Source organism: Sarcophilus harrisii, chromosome 3 (assembly GCF_902635505.1).
Source record: "Sarcophilus harrisii chromosome 3, mSarHar1.11, whole genome shotgun sequence".
Lineage (NCBI taxonomy): Eukaryota > Metazoa > Chordata > Mammalia > Dasyuromorphia > Dasyuridae > Sarcophilus > Sarcophilus harrisii.
Genome location: NC_045428.1, coordinates 568443997 through 568465311, shown reverse-complemented (window position 1 = coordinate 568465311; position 21315 = coordinate 568443997). Strand labels below are relative to the sequence as shown.

At 38.7% G+C, this 21315-nt stretch overlaps 1 protein-coding gene across 1 annotated transcript; it reads left to right on the top strand.

The window, feature by feature from the left end:
• The first annotated feature begins 8413 nt into the window (after window positions 1-8413).
• CELA2A (chymotrypsin like elastase 2A) lies at window positions 8414-19593 on the top strand. Its single transcript, XM_031962818.1, has 8 exons — window positions 8414-8520; window positions 9532-9620; window positions 11012-11109; window positions 12704-12832; window positions 15092-15228; window positions 16420-16565; window positions 17864-18016; window positions 19505-19593. Exons 1-8 carry the CDS (start codon window positions 8481-8483, stop codon window positions 19520-19522), a joined length of 810 nt encoding a protein of 269 aa, XP_031818678.1. The 5' UTR covers window positions 8414-8480; the 3' UTR covers window positions 19523-19593.
• Window positions 19594-21315: the final 1722 nt, after the last annotated feature.

Genomic DNA, 21315 nt, shown 5'->3' with positions numbered 1-21315 from the left:
GAAATAGAATTTTGTTTTAAAAGTAGCAGCAAAATATTTTCTTCCATAATACTGCAGTTCAAATCTAGCTTCAGTTATGTGATTCTGGATAAATCATATAACTTCTGCCTCAGTTTCCTCATTTATTAAATGAAGATAAAAATAGCACCTCCTGCAGTTGTGAGAATTAAGTGAGACAATAATTGTAAAGCACCTAGTACAGTGCCTAGTAAATAGTAAGCTCTATATAAATGTTAGCTATTATATTGTTAATATATACTTTCTAATACATACAACAGAGAAGAGTAGATTGGTTCTAAATACATATCTTATGGACTTTTTGTCATGAGCAAAAATCCCTGGACTTCTGGAGCAATCAGTAAAAAATAAGCAAAGGTATAATTAAATCAGTATGGTACGGCAGCCCAGGAAAGCTAATATAATTTTGAGTTGAATTAAAAGACATAGCTTCCAGGAACAAGAAAGTAATAGTTCCATTCTATTCTGCCTTTATCAGATTTTATCTGTAGTGATGTGCTCAGTTCTGGGTCATGGTTGAAAAAGGACCTTGACAGAGCTGGACTGTGTGCAAAGCAGAGAAGCTAAGAAAGGGAAGGGTTTTGACTATATGAAACTTGAAAATTGGTTGAAATAATTGAGCATGATTAACCTAGAGAAGGACCCCCACGTCCTTCAGTTCTCACTGTTCATCAGCTTTCAAAATAGTTTTCCTGTTCTTTAAAAAAATGTGATTCTTCACAGTCACATTTTCATCAGTTTTTCATAAATAAAAATTGTTTCACTGCCCCATCAAGCTATTTATGCACCCAAAAAGATGCATCTAAAGAATCTAAATTGATTTTTTTATAAGGTGATTTGGACCTTTGTATTTATTCCTCAATTTTTCACTGCAAATCATTCATACCCCACCTAAAAGCCATTTCTTTATCCTTAGAATTTAACAGTTTTTACTAAACCAAAATCCTTTTCCTACTCTTCACTCCACTCAAACAACAAACTGCTCATCTGGAGCAGCTAAGTGATCCAATGGATAGAACCATGAGCCTGAAGTCAGGAAGTCCTAGATTCAAATTCAGTATCAGACATTTACTAGCTGTGTGGCCTGGGAAAATCATTTCACCTTTGTTTACCTATTTTCTCATCTGTAAAATGAGAATAATAAGAGCATCTATCTCCTATGATTGTTATGAAGATCAATTGAGTTAATAATTGTAAAATGCTTACTTAGCATGGTCTAAGTACTATCTAAATATTAGCTTTAATTATTACTATTGTCATCACCGTTTATGAAAAAGATAACACTTTGCATCTTTTAACAATTGATTTTATTCTTTTGCTTTACATAAATTTTCTTTATTTTAAGGACCAAATTGCTCCATATGAAAGAGTAATACCAAAAAGGATACTACTTCTTCCATAAAGAATAAAATAATCCTTACTCTCAAGATGATTCCACCATCACTCCTGATTCCACCATTATTCCCAATTTCATTCCATGGGGCCAAACAAACAAGTTTAATCTTCCCTCAGATAGCTCTTAAATTTTTTTAAAGATTTTGAAGATTTTTGAGGCAGAATCAAGATGGTGGAGTAAAAGCAAGAACTCGGCCAAACTCTCCCCCAAACCACTCCAAATTCCTTTTAAAAAATGACTCTACACAAATTTTAGAGCATCAGAACACCCCAAAATTCAGAGTAAAACATTTTCCAGCCTAAAATAACTTAGAAGGTCAGCAAAAATTTCGAACTATGCCCAACTATGCCCAAAGGGCTAACTGTGCATACCCTTTGGTCTAGCAGTGTCTCTACTGGGCCTGTGTCCCAAAGAGATCTTAAAGGAGGGAAAAGGACTAGCATGTGCAAAAATGTTTGTGGCAGCCCTTTTTATAATGGCTAGAAACTGGAAACTGAAAACTGAATGGATGCCCATCAATTGGAGAATGGCTGAATAAGTTATGGTATATGAATATTATGGAATATTATTGTTCTGTAAGAAACAATCCGCAGGATGATTTCAGATAGACTTAGACTGACATGAACTGATGTTGAGGGAAATGAACAGAATCAGGAGATCATTATACAACGCAACAACAAGATTATAAGATGATCAATTCTGATAGACGTGGCTCTCTACAACATGGAGATGATTCAAACCAGTTCCAGTGATCTTGGGATGAAGAGAGCCATTTACACCCAGAGAGAGGAGTGAGAACTGAGTGTGGTTCACAACATAGCATTTTCACTCTTTTCGTTGTTGTTTGTTTGCATTTTATTTTCTTTTTCAGTTTTTTCCAATTTGACTTGATTTTTCTTGTGCAGCATGATAATTGTATAAATATGTATGCTTATGTTGGATTTAACATATTTCTATCATGTTTAACATCTAGGGGAGAGGGTGGGGGAAGGGGGAAAATTTGAACACAAGGTTTTGCAAGAGTTAATGTCAAAGAATTATTCATGCATATGTTTTGAAAAATAAAAAGCTTTATTTAAGCTTTAATTTAATTTAAGAAAAAAATTAAAAACCAAGTAATAGGCTAAGAAAATGAGCAGACAACAAAAAAAGTTTCTGACCATAGAAAGTTAATATGGTGACAAGGAAGATTGAAACACAAATGCAAAAGATGATTAACAAAATCAAAGCTCCTGCATACAAAGCCTCCAAGAAAAATAAGAATTGGGTTCAGGGCATGGAAAAACTCAAAAGGGATTTTGAAAATAAAATAAGAGAGATAGAGGAAAAATTAGGAAAAGAATTGAGAGTAAGTAGTGCAAAAGGAAATATAAAAAGCTAATGAGGAGAAGAATTCCTTAAAAAGCAAAATTGGCCAATTAGGAAAGGAAATTTAAAAGCTCATTGAGGAAAATAATTCCTTCAAAATTAGAATTGAGCAAATGGCAAATGAGTCTAATATCTTTGCCAAGAAAACCCCAAATGGGATCATGAAGATTTGGATGTGACTGAAATGCCTGAACATCATCTGTGTGTGGGGGGGGGGGGAATATGTGGGTGTGTATTATAGAGAGAGAACATTTATCTTCACCAATAAGGAGAGAAACCCATGCAAGTGGTCTTTGGAACTGAGATTCCATATGTTATTTCATCTAATCTTCAACATTCTGTGAATGAAGGACTTTTATTATTCCCATTTCACAGATGAAGAAACTGAGACTTGCAGAAGCTAAGGGTCTGCCCAGAGTCACACAGCTAAAGAAATATCTAAGCTTAGGCACGATTTGAATTCAAATGCTTTTGACTCCAATTCCAGCACTCTATCCACTGTACCACTTTTGCCCTAACAAACATTTGCCCTTTCTGAGTCCATTAGATCATAGGTCTTATTCCACAAAGTGAGATGTGCAAGTGTTTGTACATAGTTGTTTTCATGTTCTCCCCCATTACAGTGTAAGCTCTTTGAAAACGGGGACTGTCTTTCACCCTTCTTTTGCTTTCCCTATTGCCAGCAGGTCATGATCCAGAGCATCTGTTTAATAAATGCTACTTTATTTTTTTATTATAGCTTTTTATTTGGGTAATTTTTCAGCATTGACAATTGCAAAACCTTTTGTCCCAATTTTTCCCCTCCTTCCCCTCATTCCCTCCCCCAGATGGCAGGTTGACCAATACATGTTAAATATGTTAAAGTATATGTTAAATACAATATATGTATACATGTCCATACAGTTATTTTTCTGTACAAAAAGAATCGGACTTTGAGATAGTGTACATAAATACTACTTTATTTAGTGACTAAACAAGTCTCAGGTCAATTTGCTTCTTGCATCATGATCTCTGAGCAGCCCTCTTTTCCTTACTTTAGGATCTATTAAAAAGGTGAACTTTCCTAGCAGGGACCATGAAATTTTTTAAAAATATTTTTATAGGGAGGATGGAGCCAAGATGGTGGAGAGGAGACACATCTCTATCTGACCTCCTCTGAGCTTCCCTCAAATCAATAGTATATTAAGCCTCTGAACTGGTTTTGGAGTGATAGAAACCACAAATATTTGGAGTACAACAAATTTCCAGAAGATACTTTGGAAGAACTTCAGAAAAGGTCTGTTTCAATTGGGCAGGGGGACAGGCTGCTGAGCCCAGACCACAGCTTAGGAAACCTGGGGCAAAGAGCTGGGGCAGGGAGCTAGGGTGTTAGAGCATCTGCACACAGGGGACTCTACTGTGAGGGTCTTAGGCTACTCCGTCCTAGGTACAAACCAGTTGTTCAGAGATTTGCTGTGAGACACCCAAAGCAAATACAAAAGGAAAATTGTGAGCCCTTGAACCCCAGAACATGACACCTGACCACGCCAATCCCAGCACCAGAAGTCAGTCAGTCGTCAACAACACCAATAACATAGCTGTTGCCCCTTTGCCTTAAGAGCAGATCTCAACCTTTAAAAAAAATGTGCAAAAAAAGCAAAAAGAACTCTGATCACAGATAGCTTTTATGGAGAAAGAGAAGAACAGACCTCACATTCTGCAGATCCTAAAGGTAAATCAGTTCCAGATAAAGCCCTAAAAGGTGATATGAGTTGGTCCCCATTTTACAAGGCCCTCTTGGAAGAATTCAAAAGGTATCTTAAAAGAGTTAGAAAAAAAATGGGGAAAGGAAATAAGATCTTTGCAAGAGAGTATATATGGAAAAGAAAAAACATAAATCATCTGAAGAAAACTCCTTAAAAAATAGATTTGATGAAATGGAAAAGGCAAATAACTCCTTACAAAATAGAAATGAAAAAGAAACCAATTCATTGAAAAACAGAATTTATGAAATGGGGGAAAAAGGCAATGAACAAAAATATTTTTATAATTATTTAAATATAACTGGTTTTCTTTGTAATCTGTGTATTTTGCTTTGTTCTGAACTATGCTCAAAAAGTTATCACACTGTGTACACTCTTTGATCCAGTAGTGCTTTTACTAAGCTTATATCCAAAGAGATCTTAAAGGAGGGAAAGGGACCCACATATGCAAAAATGTTTGTGGCAGTCCTTTTTATAGTGACAAGGAACTGGAAACTGAGTAGATGCCCATCAATTGGAGAATGGCTGAAATTATGGTATTTGGATGTTATGGAATATTATTATTCCATAAGAAACGACCAGCAGGAGGATTTCAGAGAGGTTTGGAGAGACCTACATGAACTGATGCTAAATGAAATGAGCAGAATCAGGAGATCATTGTACACAGCAACAAGATTATATGATGATTAATTCTGATGGACGTGGCTCTCTTCAACAATGAGATGATTCAAACCAGTTCCAAATGTTCAGTGATGGAGAGAGTCATCTATACCCAGAGAAAGGACTGTGGGAACTGAGTGTGGTTCACAACATAGCATTTTCATTCTTTTTTGTTGTTCACTTGCATTTTATTTTGCTTCTCTCTTTTTTTAATGGTTTGATTTGATTTTCCTTGTGCGGCACAATACAAATATGTATGCATATATTGGATTTAACATATATTTCTACCATGTTTATTTTTTTTATAATTTTTATTTTTATTTAATAGCCTTTTATTTACAGGATATATACATGGGTAACTTTACAGCATTAACAATTGCCACACCTCTTGTTCCAATTTTTCACCTCTTACCCCCCCACCCCCTCCCCTAGATGGCAGGATGACCAGTAGATGTTAAATATATTAAAATATAAATTAGATACACAATAAGTATACATGACCAAAACGTTATTTTGCTGTACAAAAAGAATCAGACTCTGAAATATTGTACAATTAGCTTGTGAAGGAAATCAAAAATGCAGGTGTGCATAAATATAGGGATTGGGAATTCAATGTAATGGTTTTTAGTCATCTCCCAGAGTTCTTTTTCTGGGTATAGCTAGTTCAGTTCATTACTGCTCCATTAGAAATGATTTGGTTGATCTCGTTGCTGAGGATGGCCTGATCCATCAGAACTGGTCATCATCTAGTATTGTTGTTGAAGTATATAATGATCTCCTGGTCCTGCTCATTTCACTCAGCATCAGTTCGTGTAAGTCTCTCCAGGCCTTTCTGAAATCATCCTGTTGGTCATTTCTTACAGAACAGTAATATTCCATAATTTTCATATACCACAATTTATTCAGCCATTCTCCAACTGATGGACATCCATTCAGTTTCCAGTTTCTAGCCACTACAAAAAGGGCTGCCACAAACATTCGTGCACATACAGGTCCCTTTCCCTTCTTTATAATCTCTTTGGGATATAATCCCAGTAGTAACACTGCTGGATCAAAGGGTATGCACAGTTTGATAACTTTTTGAGCATAGTTCCAAACTACTCTCCAAAATGGTTGGATATATTTCTACCATGTTTAACATATATTGGACTACTTGCCATCTAGGGGAGGGTGTGGGGAAAGGGGGGGGGGGAGTTATTGGAACACAAGGTTTTGCAAGGGTGAATGTTAAAGAATTGTCCACATATATGTTTTGAAAAATAAAAAGCTTTAATTAAAAAAAAATTTTATTCTTAAAAGAGATTCATAGGCTTCACAAGACTGTAAGAGTAGTTCCATGACATAAAAAAGGATTAAAAAACTCAGATCCAATAGTTGTTAGAAAGATGACACCACCTGTTGTTGTCAGTTTCTCATGTAAGATTTTCTAAACATTGGCAATGCTTTCTAGGTTCACTCTAGAAGTACAATTTGTGTCCAAGTGAATCAGCAGAATTGGATAGTCTTCTGTTTTGACAGGTCTTCAAAAATTCTCTGTCATTCCTTGGATACATGCCCAGGAAATCAGCAAACTTCTTTATTGCTGTTTTCAATAACAGGTAAACTAACAGCTGCCTCAATAATCTGATGAGTCACCATTCTTTTTCTCCTCCTTGGACTCCTGTTAACTGAGTTCTCACTCAGGGGCTCAGTAGCCCTTTTGGAGTACAGTGTCACCCACTGGAAGATAAGCAGATGCTTTCTCCTCAGTCTGTCCAACTCCCTGAAGAAGAGACTCCCAGGGTTTCTCAGCTCCAAGCAATCAGCAATCCTTCCCTGCTTCCTTTAAGTCATATTTTTCCATTTTCTAATCATCTGACTCAAAATTTCTCTTTGCCTTCTCAGATCCTTTTTCCCTTTCGTTTTCACTCTAAAATTCTTCTGTGTTTTTAAAGAACAATACATTGTCTTTCTTGTTGTTGTTTGTCCTTCATTTTCAAAGTTTGGAAATGTGCATGAACTGGATTAAGTGAGACAATTGCACAGTCATTAGCTTCACTCTTTCTTCCAGAACCATTGAACAGTGAAAGTCGGAACAATTAGTGATTGCCTGGGATACAGTGGATGATCTTAATGTCTTTGATGTCTGACCAAGTCTAACCATTCTTCAACACCTGTTTCATCTGCCTTCATGATTGTTGGAACAAAGTGTTCTTAAGCACTCATTTTGCTGGGAGAAGTCTTCACATGCTAGGGATAAATATCTCCCAGACTCACTGAGAGGTTTGAGGATCATCAATTACCCTCAATCTCGTTTCACTCATCTGTGGAGATGCTCTTACCAGAGTGTGCCCACTGCACATGCTATAGCTTCTTGGATGATTATTGGGTGAAGGTGGACACCAAAGGTGGATGAGCAGCCCTGAAAAAAAAGTCAGTAGCTTTCACACCAGTGATACTCCCTAAATAGCCCATATACCCCTTGCCCTTAATAACTTGGAATATAATTTTCCTCTAATCCCTTCACTTTCTCTTCTAGGAAAGGGCAAGTTCACTGTATTTCAAGCACAGACATATGTCTCTTGGTCTATTACTTATAAACATTACTTATAAACATCACAGGATGAGTAAAGATCCCTGGGAATTCTCTCCATATTTACTAGAGGATGGAACCATAGACTTTATCTTTCTTGCTAGCACCTTCCCTGAGGAACTCAACTATTGATTATAAATTTATCTTGTTCATTTTTAACTTGGGTCCTCCTCCTCTTTCTTTTCCTTTTCCTTCTTCTCCTTCTTACCATCTGTCTATCTCTCCATCAAATTAAGTAATGGCTTATAAATTGTGTTAGTCTTTTAAAAAAATCTTTGCTTTATTAGTCTTTATCTTCAGCTTTACTTCTATTCTAATTTTCAAATTTCCTTTGATTTTTTTAAAGCTCGCTAATCTGTTAATTTACAGTGATTTTTTTACTATATGCCTAATTCATTAATCCTCTTTTTCTCTTTAGTTAATATATATTTTTAGAGCTATGAAGTCATCTTGCTTTCACCCAAAATCCATAGCATCATATATCACAAAGCAGGTGGCATCTGAATTTGATGGTCCAATGCCAATATTTTGCTTAAATATTTCCAAGAAAGTGGATAACAGATGTTGGGAAGGGGGGAAAAAATAGACATACACTTTTTTCCATTATGTCCTGAGAAAAATCCCACTTGTGTTCTGTACCTATCTTGGGCTGATGATAAGAGCTCCAGTTTAAGTAGGGATTTCTCTGTGGATAACATTCTTAGAGAAAATCTAAGGAGGCACCATGATCAAGCTCGTGTTGATCTCAGTGCTGGTGGCTGGAGGTAAAACTTATGCCGGGGAGGAACCTGGGGAGAGTAGGGAATGAAAGATTTCATATGGTATAACAGAAAGTCCCAAATCAGATTTGGAACAAGAAAAGACTTTAGAGGACATTAGGTCCAATCTTCTCATTTTACAGATGAGGAAACTGAGGCACAAAAATGTTAAGTGCCTTGCCCAGATTCACACAGTAAGTATCTAAGATGAAATTTTGATCAAGATGGTCCATTTTCCAAGGACTGCTCTTTATCCACCAATCCAGCAGTCTCAGGATCTCTTTATAGTATTAAAATTTTTTGAGGACTTTCCTCCCCGCAAAAGAACTTGTATGAGACTTTTTCCACTGATATCTACCACATTAGAAATGAAAATAATTCTGAACTCATTGACCTCCTGACAAAATCTCAGAGACCACACTTTGAGAATATACATATCAGACTGGCTCTGCCCTGCTATCACAGATAAGGTACCTGAGTCCCAGAGAGGTAGTGCCCTTTAACCCTAATTCAAACTGGTCAGAATTAACAGAGCCAGAATTCAATTGAATTCTGACTCCAAATTTAATATCTTTCCACTGCCTTAGATGAGATTTCTAGTTGGGAATAACTAAGTTCAAATCCCAGGTATTTACTATCTGTGTGAATCTAAACAAATCACTTCTCCACCTTTCTGTACCTTACTTTCTCCCTCTATAAAATGGGGGCTATATTATTACTCTACCTATGTCAAAGGGCAGAGTGAACAAAGTACTTGATAACTTTAAATGTATTGTAGAAATTTGAGTTATCGTCATTCAGTTATTTTGTTCTGTATTTTTGTCTTCCATATTCCTTATCACCTGGTTCCAAGGAACCACTGGGAGTCAAGTGAGGGAGATGGTCAAGACAACCTTTCACCAACTTCTCCATGATCTCTCTCAACACAGGTGTGGGGTCCAGACTATATGATGTCTGGGGTGACTTGATTTAATGTTGTTTCATCTGTCCTTTCTAACTCTCTTTTCTGTGTTTTAGTTCTAGGCTGTGGGGTCCCCACCTACCATCCCAATTTATCCAGGGTCGTTGGAGGTGAAAATGTGCTGCCTAACAGTTGGCCCTGGCAGGTCAGTAACACCCCCCCTTCCCCAGGCCTAGTTGGAATTAAGGTTATGCAGGATGGCTACTATCTTGGGTACATATTATGGCAGAGGGGGTTTTTTTATGTCTTTTTATAAATGCACTTACTGTTAATATTATAAAATCCATCTCTTCTATAAAATAATTATGTGTTAAGTCAAATCCCATTTTTCCAGTAAGGTTTTGGTGTATTTTAATTTCTTTATGATTTAATTGGGGGTGGGAAACAAGATGCATAAAAAGATGGGAAAGGACTGCTGCCTTAAAATTAAAGTATAATCATGCTTATTATTCTTCTGTTTAGTTCATTCTTCTCCAGTCCTATCTTCTCAAAGTTCATTAAGTGCCCAGGACCATTACGTAGACATACCTTTGTGTAATCAGAGATTCTATAGTAGGATGCAAAACTTCTGAATCTTTGATCACTTGGGGTGGAGCTGGGGGATGTGAAAAGGAGAATGGGGAACCTATTAGCCCTTCCCATATAAACTTCCTATTATACTATGGGACACTACCTCCTACATTTCTATCTCCTAGACTGAACCATTGCCACTCCTTCCCGTGCCCTCTACCATACCCTTACCACCTTTAAAAGTATAGGAAGAATGGTTTGAGCTGAATTAACGTATAACAGTTGCCACCCCCAGCTTTGTCTCCATCCCCACCAAATGGACTATTTCAATAGCTACTGGTAGGTCTGATGGTCTTGAGTATCTCCAACACTCCCATCTAGCCTCCCTTCAGCAACCAAATTGATCATTTTAAGCAAGTCTGACCATGTCATTCCCTCCTCCCCCTGCCTCTTACTCATGAAACTTCAATGGCTCACTATCATCTCCAGGACCAAATGGAAAAGCCTCTTCTTGGCATTCAGAGAATTTATATATCACCTCTTCCTACTTTTCAGTCTTCTCACACCTTACCCTCCAATATCTACTCTTTGATATGTGACAGTAAGACTGACCTCTTGGCTATTCAACCAACAAGACCCAATGCAGTTTCTCTGGCTGTCTCTCATGCTCGTAATAGTCTCCCTCCTCATCCTCTGCCTCCTGGCTTCCCTGGTCTCCTTCAATTCCTAGCTGAAGTCCCATCTTCTATAGGAAATCTTTCTCAATCCTTCTTAATCCTATTACCTTCCCTCTGTTGTATTTCCTTTTTATCCTATTTATAGCTAGTTTATACATTATTTGCATTCTGTCTTCCCTATTACACTGTAATAGGGAAAGAATCCCTTTGCCTTTTTTTTGTTGTTGTTGTTCCCCAGAACTTAATACAATGCCTAGCATATAGTAGATGCTTAATAAATATTTTACGTGCTGACTGAGTGACATAGAAGTAGATTTCCCAGAAGCTTTATAGTCTGCTTTTTACTCAGGTCTCTCTTCAATACAATTCCAATGGTGTATGGAGACACACCTGTGGGGGAACCCTCATAGCCAAGAACTGGGTACTGACTGCCGCTCACTGCATCAGGTAACTTCTAAAATTCCTATCTAGACTATGTCTCCCACCATTTGCAAACACTTATTTCTGGGACCTGAGACCTAAATGATCAAACTTATGACTAATAATTTAAATTCTTTAAAGGAACCTTGCAAATAAATCACTTTCCTAGAGTGAATTGAATTGTGTTGAGGGCGGGAGGAGGAAATAAAAATTGTTTGGAATTTAGGGTACAGATCAATTTTTTTTAAAAAGCTTTATTTCACCCATAATTCCAATCCAAGACAGAAGGAAATATCCATTCACACCCTGAGAAGGGTATCTCTTTAGGGCAAGTAGATTTCTGAAAATAAGCCATTTGCATTTGCATTTATAGCATGTAAAAAACACATTATTATGTTGGGTTCCCAACCAATTAGCCACTGGTCTTAGGGAAGAGATAGTGTGGATTTCTGAAGAAGAGGCAGAAACTTTCTAATGCTAGTCTCTCATTGACTTTAGGAGTCTGAGACAAGGCTGACACCATCTTTTAGATGGCTTTTCCATAACCAGGAGAAAAAAAAAAAAGACAAAACTGAGTGATATTGAACCATCCATTTATACTAAAACGGAGTCATGTTATTAAATAGTATTATCCATGTCAAGAAAGAAAAAGCATAGTATCCCTTCCTTCCCACCACAGTACCAAGGCATAGGTGGGTCTAGAGTTCAGCCAGTGAGTCCAGTTAGTCAGTCAAGTCTTGATGGGGATTTGTTTGAGAACCCTATATTAGGCTCCATGGAGAAAAGAAGAGTTCCAGTATTTGGGCATATTACAATCTACTACAAGAGACAAGTGGATATCTCCCTGTGCAGTCTATCCTATTCCCATTACATTGATGAATTATTTCCAAAAAGTCTATTTCAAATTTAAATTTCAGCATTTTTATTGTGTTGTACATATATAGTACTTAGTGCGTTGTTGTGGGGAAGAAAATTGGAAAACTACATGGTCCCTGTCCTCAAGAAAATTACAGCCTACTAGAGAAATGCACATCTATTGAAAAAAAAATAATAGTATGTATAATATGCAACAAATGAGAGATTCAGAAAAAGCACTTTAAAAAAATTTTAAATAGAAAATACTTTTAGCATAACTATTTGCACTAGGGTAATGGAAACTCTCTTGAGACAAAACTCTGGGTCTTGAAATCTTTGCCCTTTGAATATCATACCTTCCCCTATTAGATTATGAATTCATAATTATGAGCTTTAATGTTCTACATTTTTGTAACCTCATCATCATACCTAGATCAGGGTTAAATGAAATTATTACTAACTGACTGGTTCCTGGTACCTCAAGCATCACCCAGTGGCCCACTTGTTGACCATATTATGGACAGATTCTCTCTGTCCCTCTCTCTCTGTCTCTTTTCTTGCTTGTCTATGTCTCTCTGTATCTCTTTCTGTGTCTTTGTCTGTCTTTGTCTCTGTCTGTCTGTCTCTGTTCCTCTTTCTCTTATACTCACACACCCTTGAGGGCCAAAGATGGGTCTCAGATGTACTATCGCAATGCTTGTCCATGGTCCTGACCACGACTCCCTCCAGGGCTGACCCTCTTGTCCTATCCCCTCTTTTTCTACAGCTCTTCTAGGAGATACCAAGTGGTGCTCGGGAGACACAGCCTGTCCACTGAGGAGAAAGGATCTGAAGCTGTCAGTGTTTCAAAAATGGTGGTCCATGAGGACTGGAACCCTAACAAGCTTTCCAATGGGTACTTCAAGGGCATTTTCTCCTTTGGGTTGAACTGGGGAGACAGGAAAGGCTCTCATGGAAGGCAAAAAAGCTAAGGAAGAAACAGCTAATCTGGTCTTGGGAAGAAGATGCCCTCTGCCCAGTGCCTTAATCTCCAAGGGATGAAACATATGAATTCAAATGAGAATATACTTACTTAATGGGAATATATGGAAAGGAATGCGTGAAAATGTCTATAATAAGAGCAGTGATAGTCCCACTAGACAGACCACAGGTCACATGTACAGCCAAATTTTGGGAAAAACATCGACAAACTGGAACATGTCCAAATGAGAGTAACCAGATAGAAAAGAGACTGTTCAGAAAGAAGAAACACAGAATTTCAAGGTCGAGAAAGATCTAAGCAGCCAACCAATTGAAACTTTATGTGGGAGAACATCCCCCCTATAGAACATATCTGATAAGTAATTTTCCATTTGCTTAATTTGATGCAAGGATCACTTGTCACACTGGGAATGTTCAACTAGAGAAAACTTTGGGGAAATGTGACCAGTGTCTCCAAATATTTGCAGCATTTAATGCTTTATCTATCTGAAGGTCAGTCCACAAATATTTATTAACCCCTACTATGTGCCAAGAACTTCTCTAAGTTCTACAGATCCAAAATCAAAAATAGTCCCTGATCTCATAGAGCTCACAAAGAGAAATATAAATTAACTAGATAGATAGAAGATCTATGCAGAATCAATGGAAAGTGATCTCAGTGGCGAAGACACTAGCAGTTGAGAGACCTGCAAAAGGCTGCCTACAGAAAATAAGATTTGTGCTGAATCTGATAAGAAGCCAGAGACTTTTAAAAGAGGGGTGATGGGGAGAGGAGGCCAAAGATCTGGGAGCTCTCTCCTCACTCCATGGTCCAAGGCTGACTGGAGAATGGTGTCGGGGAGCAGAAGGTGCTAAAATAAGATGGGGAGAGATGAACCCCAAGATTTAGAGCAGAAGGGGGTTTAGAGATTTAACATCAATCCCCTGATTATAAAGGGCTAGAGAGGAAATATTAACGTAGGAGAGAAGGAGGTTGAGTCCAGATTTTCTGATATCTGGAGAGAATTGTAGATTATTTCATTTAGATTCAATATAAGAAAATACTTTCTAACCCTGAGAACTTTTTCCAAATGGAATGAACTCCTCTTCCTTATTATTATAATATCCAAACCATTGAAAGCTAGAGAGACCTTGGAGACCATCTAATACAACTCCCTCACTTTACAGATGAGAAAATTGAGGCACAGAGTTTTTTTATTTTTACACAAATAATAAGTTTCAGAGACAGGATTAGAACTCAGATCCTTTGACGAGTAGTAAGCACTCTATGATCAGCAGGCTTTCCTCTATGACACAAACACTGTTGTGTTGAACTCCTGGTGGGTTAGAAATTTTCAGTGTTGTCAAAGTCAAATAGAAACAGTGGCATATTTACTTAGAAAACTACAAACTAACATTATCTATGTTTCATTGTATTTTTATTTATTTTTTCCTGATTATTTTCCAGTGTGTTTGTCAATTGCATTTTTTTTTTTTTTTGGCTGATGCAATTGAGTTAAGCTAGGAAGTGTTAAATGTCTGAGGCCAGATTTGAACTCAGGACATCCTGACTTCAGAGCTGGTGCTCTATCCACTGCACCACCCAGCTGCCCCTCAATTGCATTTTAATCTGATTTGAGTTGCATTTTGCAGAATGGGACTTGACAGCTCTGAATGACTTCCAAAATCCCTTTGGGCTCTGATGATCTGATTCTCTAATGAGGATTCCTGTGCTGAAGGTCCTCTGAGCAAGTAGGGACCCAAGGAAACCAGTGTTTTAACCAAGTCCAATTGGCCATGACCCGAAAGATAGATTTGAGCAGGAAGGGACAAGAGTCAGGGACACCCACTGATCTGTTGCTCTCCACCTCTCAAACAGTCCTCTTGGTAGTTAGAAATCACCATTACTCCAAGTCCAGTTCCAACGGATCTGCGAGATCATGGGCACAGATACTTGCTCCAATAATGCAGGGTGCACCTTATCCCTGCCTGACCATCGTGTGTGTGTGAGTCTGTGTGTGTGTTCAAGAGTTTAAATGAGGTAATGTCTTCATCAGTCTATCCAAGATTAATGGAGAGGAGAACACAAGACTCTGGACTGGCTCCTGGCTATTGGGATGATCTCAGGTCAAATTGGGGAACAAAGTTGACAAGAAGCCCCCTTTCTTCAGTCTTTTCTCTCTTTCACACTCAGGAATGACATCGCCCTGCTCAAACTCGCCAACTCTGTCTCTCTGACTGAAAAAATTCAGCTGGGCTGCCTGCCTCCTGCTGGTACCATCCTGCCCAACAATTTTGCCTGCTATGTCACAGGCTGGGGACGGCTGCAAAGTAAGTGGGGGGTCCATGTGTAGGAAGGGAACACAGAATAGTGATCCCTCCAATCATTTGAAGGAGACCAAAGATCTGGGAGCTCTTTCCCCACTCTATTGCCCAAGGCTGACTGGAGAAAGGTGCAGGGGAGCAGAAAATGCTAAAATAAGGTGGGGAGAGTTGCACCCCAAGTTTTAGAGTGTAACATTGATCCCCTGATTTTAAAGGGCCAGAGAGGAAGAAAGATTATTATGTAGCAGAAAGGGGGTTGAGTCTAGATTTTCTGATAACAGGCCTAATGTTCAATAATACTTGTAAAGCTTCCCTCACGGAGCTGAAAACTGGAAGGGACTTCCAAGAATGGCGAGACAGAGCAAGACTTTGCAAAGAGCACTAACCTTCAAATCAGAGGTTTTCTTTTTGTTGGTTTTTTATTGTTGCTGTTTTCTTTGTTTATTTTTGAAAGATCAGATTTCCTGATTTCATCAGTCCTCAGGGTGTTTCTGGAGAGGACCCTTCCTCTACCAAGGTAGATGGGTACCTTCTTCATCATGTATAGTCAGGGGGAGTTGCCTGAGGGACTCTAATTTGCCCAGAGTCCCAGAATCCTGTGTGTTTCTATGTCATCACCTCTTGATGTTCACTATCTCTGTGACCTTAACCAACACACACAGGTTTCAGTTTTCTCATCTATAAAATGAGAAGGATGAAAAGCTATTTCTAGCCTTAAAACTAGAATCCTATGATTTTGAGAAAGAATTTGGATTCAGATTCTTGCTTTGCCATTATACTAGCTATAACTATAAAGGAGTCACGTGTCTCTGAGACATTATTTCCCCATCTATAAAAGAGGGACAGCCATATTTGCACTCTAATCTTCATTGGGTAGTTGTGAAGAAAAAACTTTTCAAACCTTATGTTGGCACAGGATTGCAAGCTACTAATATTTCACTTGGCATTTTTTAACTTTCAAGAAAATTGTAGTGGAGACATTTGAAGGGTATTTTCCTGATCCTGGGAATTTTGGTCTTTCAGAGTATCTAGCTTTGAGTCCCAGCTTCTCCTATCATTTATAGGGTGACTTTGAGCATTTTTCTCTCTTCCTCATATTTTTCTCCTTGTCATACAATTGTATGATGCACCTATAATTTCCATGTTTCTCATGAGATCTTCTCCCCATTAATTCTTTCTTCTCTGGTCTCCTTCCAGCCAATGGAGCTCTCCCAGATATTTTGCAGCAGGGTCGCTTGCTGGTGGTAGATTTTGCCACTTGCTCCCTCCCCAGCTGGTGGGGCAGCTCTGTGAAAACCAACATGATATGTGCTGGTGGTGATGGGGTGATCTCCAGTTGCAACGTAAGTGTGAAAAATGGAGAAATCTCCCTACCCCATATCTTCTCCAGCCAGAGACACACTTGCTTCATTCCAGACAGATGAGAAACTGGCTGGTCAGGGAATTAGAACTTAAGTCCAAAGCCTGCCTATTTCTTATTGCCTGTATGATCTTAAACAACCTGTCTGAGTTTGTTTTCTGTTTGAAAAATGAGGAAATCTGACCATATGGTCTCTAAGGTCTATTCCATCCTTCCAGTTATGATCCTATGAGCAAGAGAGGCAGGGAGCAAAAGTGGAAAGATTGCTGGAAAAATTGGGCAGAACTAGGTTCAAAGCCATGAAACTTACAGCATAATGGTTTATGGGCAAGTAATTTAATCTTGCCGCCAGATGGTGGAGTAGATAGAACACTGGAATTGAACTCAGGAACACTCATCTTCATGAGTTCCAATCTGGCCTTAAAGGCTTACTACATGGACCAATCGCTTAAGTTTGCTGACCTTATGAGCTAGAGAAGGAAATGGTAAACTACTCCCATACCTTTGCCATGAAAACCCCCAATGGGGACACAAAGAGTCACATATGACTGAAAAACAACAATAAAAATTTAAGCTCACTGAGCCTCAGTTTCCTTCTCTGTAAAATTAGGGCAATGAATTCCTATAAGGTCTACCTCATGGGATTTTGGGGAGGCTTAAATGAGATAAATGTGTGTAAAGTATTTCACAAGTATTAAAGGGCAATTTGTCATTACATTATCATAGTTTTTATCCAGTGATGTTAAGTTATTTATCCACTCCAAGTCCCCATTTCTTTAGCTATAAAATGAAGGAATTAGAGCAAAAGTCCTTTACAATTCAGCTCTCAGACCCTAGTACTAAGCCCCACACTTTTAGTGTTAATGGCTGATAATGGCTTGATGAGAAATTTCCCAGAAATCATGACATTTAATCCTATGTCAGGTCTGCTGGAGAGGGAGATATTGGAGGGCCAGGATCTCTTTCACATCCCTCAAAGCATAGTTCTTATCATTCTGCCAATGGATATGATCAGGAACCCTTTCCACAATGCTGTTTAAAGGACAAAACAATTGCTCAAGTCTCACTTTAGAATGCAGTCATGCCATAGGGACCTCTGTGATTGGCTTTCTCTTTCCAGAGACAGAATGGCATGTGTTACAATCAAATACATTTAATAAAAATTTGTGTTATATAGACAAGTCATGAACTTTTGGGGGAAAAAATACCTATTTATGACTATTTAAGACATCCCTCCCAAGAGCCTTAATCCAACTTCATTGAACCCTGGGTTCCCCTTAGGGAGACTCTGGTGGCCCACTGAACTGCCAGGCAGCTGATGGTCGCTGGGAAGTGCACGGCGTCGTGAGCTTCGGCTCATCACTCGGCTGCAACTACTACCGCAAACCCTCCGTCTTCACCCGGGTCTCCAACTACAATGACTGGATCAATAAGGTAAGAAGAGGTTTCTACCTATTTCCCAGGGCCAGAGCAGAAGTCCTGCTCTGCTTCCATGGCATAGCGTGAAAGGGGCACCTAAAGGGCATCCTCTCTGCCAGCTGGGGAAATAGTTACTTCCTGAGGGATGGGAAAGAAATGAGTTGTATAAAAGGACTAAAGCAAGAGATTAGGAGAACTCAGGTCCTTGGAGTGGAACATTCAGGGATTACAAAGAACCTTAGGACATTGAATGTGAAAGGCTGAAAGGGACCACTAGAACACAGAATGTCAGAGCTGGGGGGCCCTTAGAACATGGAATGTCAGAACTGGGAGGGCCCTTAGACCCCAGGAGGTCAGAGCTGGGAGGGCCCTTAGAACCCAAAAAGGCCAGAGCTGGGAGACCCTTAGAACCCAGGAGGTCAGAGCTGGAAGGGCCCTTAGAACACGGGTTGTCAAGGCTAAAAGGGGCTTCAAAATCTAAAATGTGGGAACATAAACTGTTAGAACTAGAAGTAATCTGGGATCATAAAAAGTTAGGACAAAGAATATACCTTAATAAAGGAGAAAAGGAATGAAATTGTGATACAGGTTATTACCCTGGGCTCAGAAGTCTGCAGACAGAGGCAGAAAAACCCTGATTGTCAAAATCTGGGCTACCTTCTAAACACATAAAGGGGCAAATCCTGACTTTTGAACACCAAGAGAATTCTTGATGGAGAAAATCAGATCAAATCATTGAAGAACTGAAATAAGGGCAGGCCAAAGATTTAGGAAACTTTCAGTGAAGGAAGTGATAACACAAAGGCCAAGCTTCCTCCAGAAAAGAGTTGATAAAATGCACGGTTCTCTACTCTTTGCAGAGGTGAGGGATTAAGGGTAAGGAATAAGTGCTTATTCATGGTTGATGTATTGATTGGTTTGCTAAACTGCTTTCGAAATTTTTATTATGACAAATGTCTCACAAGAAAGGGATCTAAAAAAAGAAGTGTTTAAAATGAATGAGACACAATTATAAAAATTATAAATTATATAAAAATGTATGTGACATAATTTTTAAATGAAATTAAGTTTTGAAATTTTGTAAGAAAAAAAAATGATCTGGAGTAGTGATTGCAGACTACTGGATCAGGAGAATTTCCATGACATAGATATTAAAGAGAAAACATAAAGAGTAAATGAAGATGCAGCTAAGTAGAACACTGGTCCTGAAGTCAGGAGGACCTGAGCATCTCAGACACTTGACACTTACTAGCTAAGTGACTTGCACAACTCACTTAACTCCGATTACCTCATACACACATGCCCCAAAAACAGTAAATGAAAACTGGAAATATTCCTTCTCTATTCTCCCCCCATACATACCTCAAAAAATATTAGAAATTTTCAGAGTATACCTCGCTGCCATCTTGGGTCAACAAATAATGATAGACAAGCTTGTAGGTCAGAGAGGAAATTCTAACAAATCTCCTTCCTTCCTGAACTATTCTTTTGTATCTTGTGCAGGTGATGGCAGAAAACTAACCAGAGGAACCTGGGAAAATGGGTCCATCGTAAAGGGAAAAGGAAATAAAATAAATGTAACAAGAATCAAACTGGTGCAGTTGGAGTGGTTCTTAGTCAACCATGTTGTCCTTCTCTTCCAGGGATCCTGGAGGGAAGTGAGCCCTTTGGGTCACAGGCAGCATTGGGGTAGCACCCGTGGTTTCTGACATGTTCTCCTTTCAGTATCATTCCAACATTCCAGAGAACAAACCAATACATTAAATAAATAAATAAATAAATAAAATAATACATTAGGCAGCCCATAGCTCAGGGGATGAAGAATTCACAGGATCTGGAATCAAGAAGACCTAAATTCAAATCTGGCCTCAGCTTTTTGACCCTGGATAGTTGAATAATCGCTTTCTGCCTTAGTTTCCCCAACTGTAAAATGGAAGTAATAATGTCACCTACCTCCCAGGGCCATTGTGGAGAACACATGAGATAATATTTACAATGAACTTCACATATTACTGGCAAATAGTAGACATGATATAAATGCTAGCGATAGTGTGTGTGTGTATATATATATATATATATATAATCCTCCTATAGGGGAACAATGTAGTGAAATGGAAATCAAAGGACTTGGGCTTGAATCTCTGCTCTGTTCCTCGGACTTGGCTGATGTTGGCCAGATCACTCATTCCCACTGGGTTTTATTCACCCCCACCCCAAGCCCCATTTTTTTTGACAAGGTGTTTGGGATTAAGTGGGGTTAAATGACACACAGTTACTAAGTGCTAAGTGTCTGAGGTTGGATTGGACCAGGTCCTCCTGATTTCAGGGTCTGTAGGCTATCCAATGCACTATCAAACTGCCTCTAGTTTACTGTTCTTTAAAAATGAAAGAATTGGAGGGGCAACTAGGTGGCACAGTGGAGAAAGCACCAGTTCTTAAGTCAGAAGGATTCAAGTTCAAATTTGACCTCAGACACTTAACACTTCCTAGCTATGTGACTGAGGGCAAGTCACTTAACTCCAGTTGCCTCAGGAAAAAGAGAGAGAGAGAGAGAGAGAGAGAGAGAGAGAGAGAGAGAGAGAGAGAGAGAGAGGGGAGAGAGAGAGAGAGAGAAAAGAAAGAAAGAAAGAAAGAATTGGTCTAGAGAGAAAAAGAAAGAAAGAAAGAAAGAAAGAAAGAAAAAAAGAAAGAAAGAAAGAAAGAAAGAAAGAATTGGTCTAGAACAGGGCTTCTTAAACTTTTTCCACTCATGATCCCTTTTTGCCTGAGAAATTTTTATGTGACCCCAGGTACATAAACATGTAAAATAGATATATAAATAACATTCACTAACAATAATTCATAATTTCATAACCCCCACATTCAGTTACAAGACCCTATTGGAGTTGAGAACCACAGTGTAAGAAACTGGAGTCTGGATAATCTCTAAGGTCTTCTTGCTCTGAATTCTTTGATCTAAAAGAAAAGTTCCCAACTCCCATCCGTCCAAGTCATGGCACACATAGCAACTGCCAGAGGCTGGAACAAAGGGGTCAAGGGAGTGATGAGACAAAGAGCTGTCAATACATATGGGAAGGAAGGAAATATTGAGGGGGGGGGGGGGAAACTCCTAGAAGATGTGGAAAGTGAGCTGAAGCCTGAAGGATAAACATTCTAAAAGGAAGAGATAAGCAGAGATGGACTACTTCATTTCACTTCTTAAGATTCACTCAGGGGCTTCATGTACTGAAGATTAATGGGTAAAAGGCAAGAAGGTGTGATGAATGAAAAAACCCAAGAGACAGTTTCTGAGTAATTAATAATCTATGAATTAG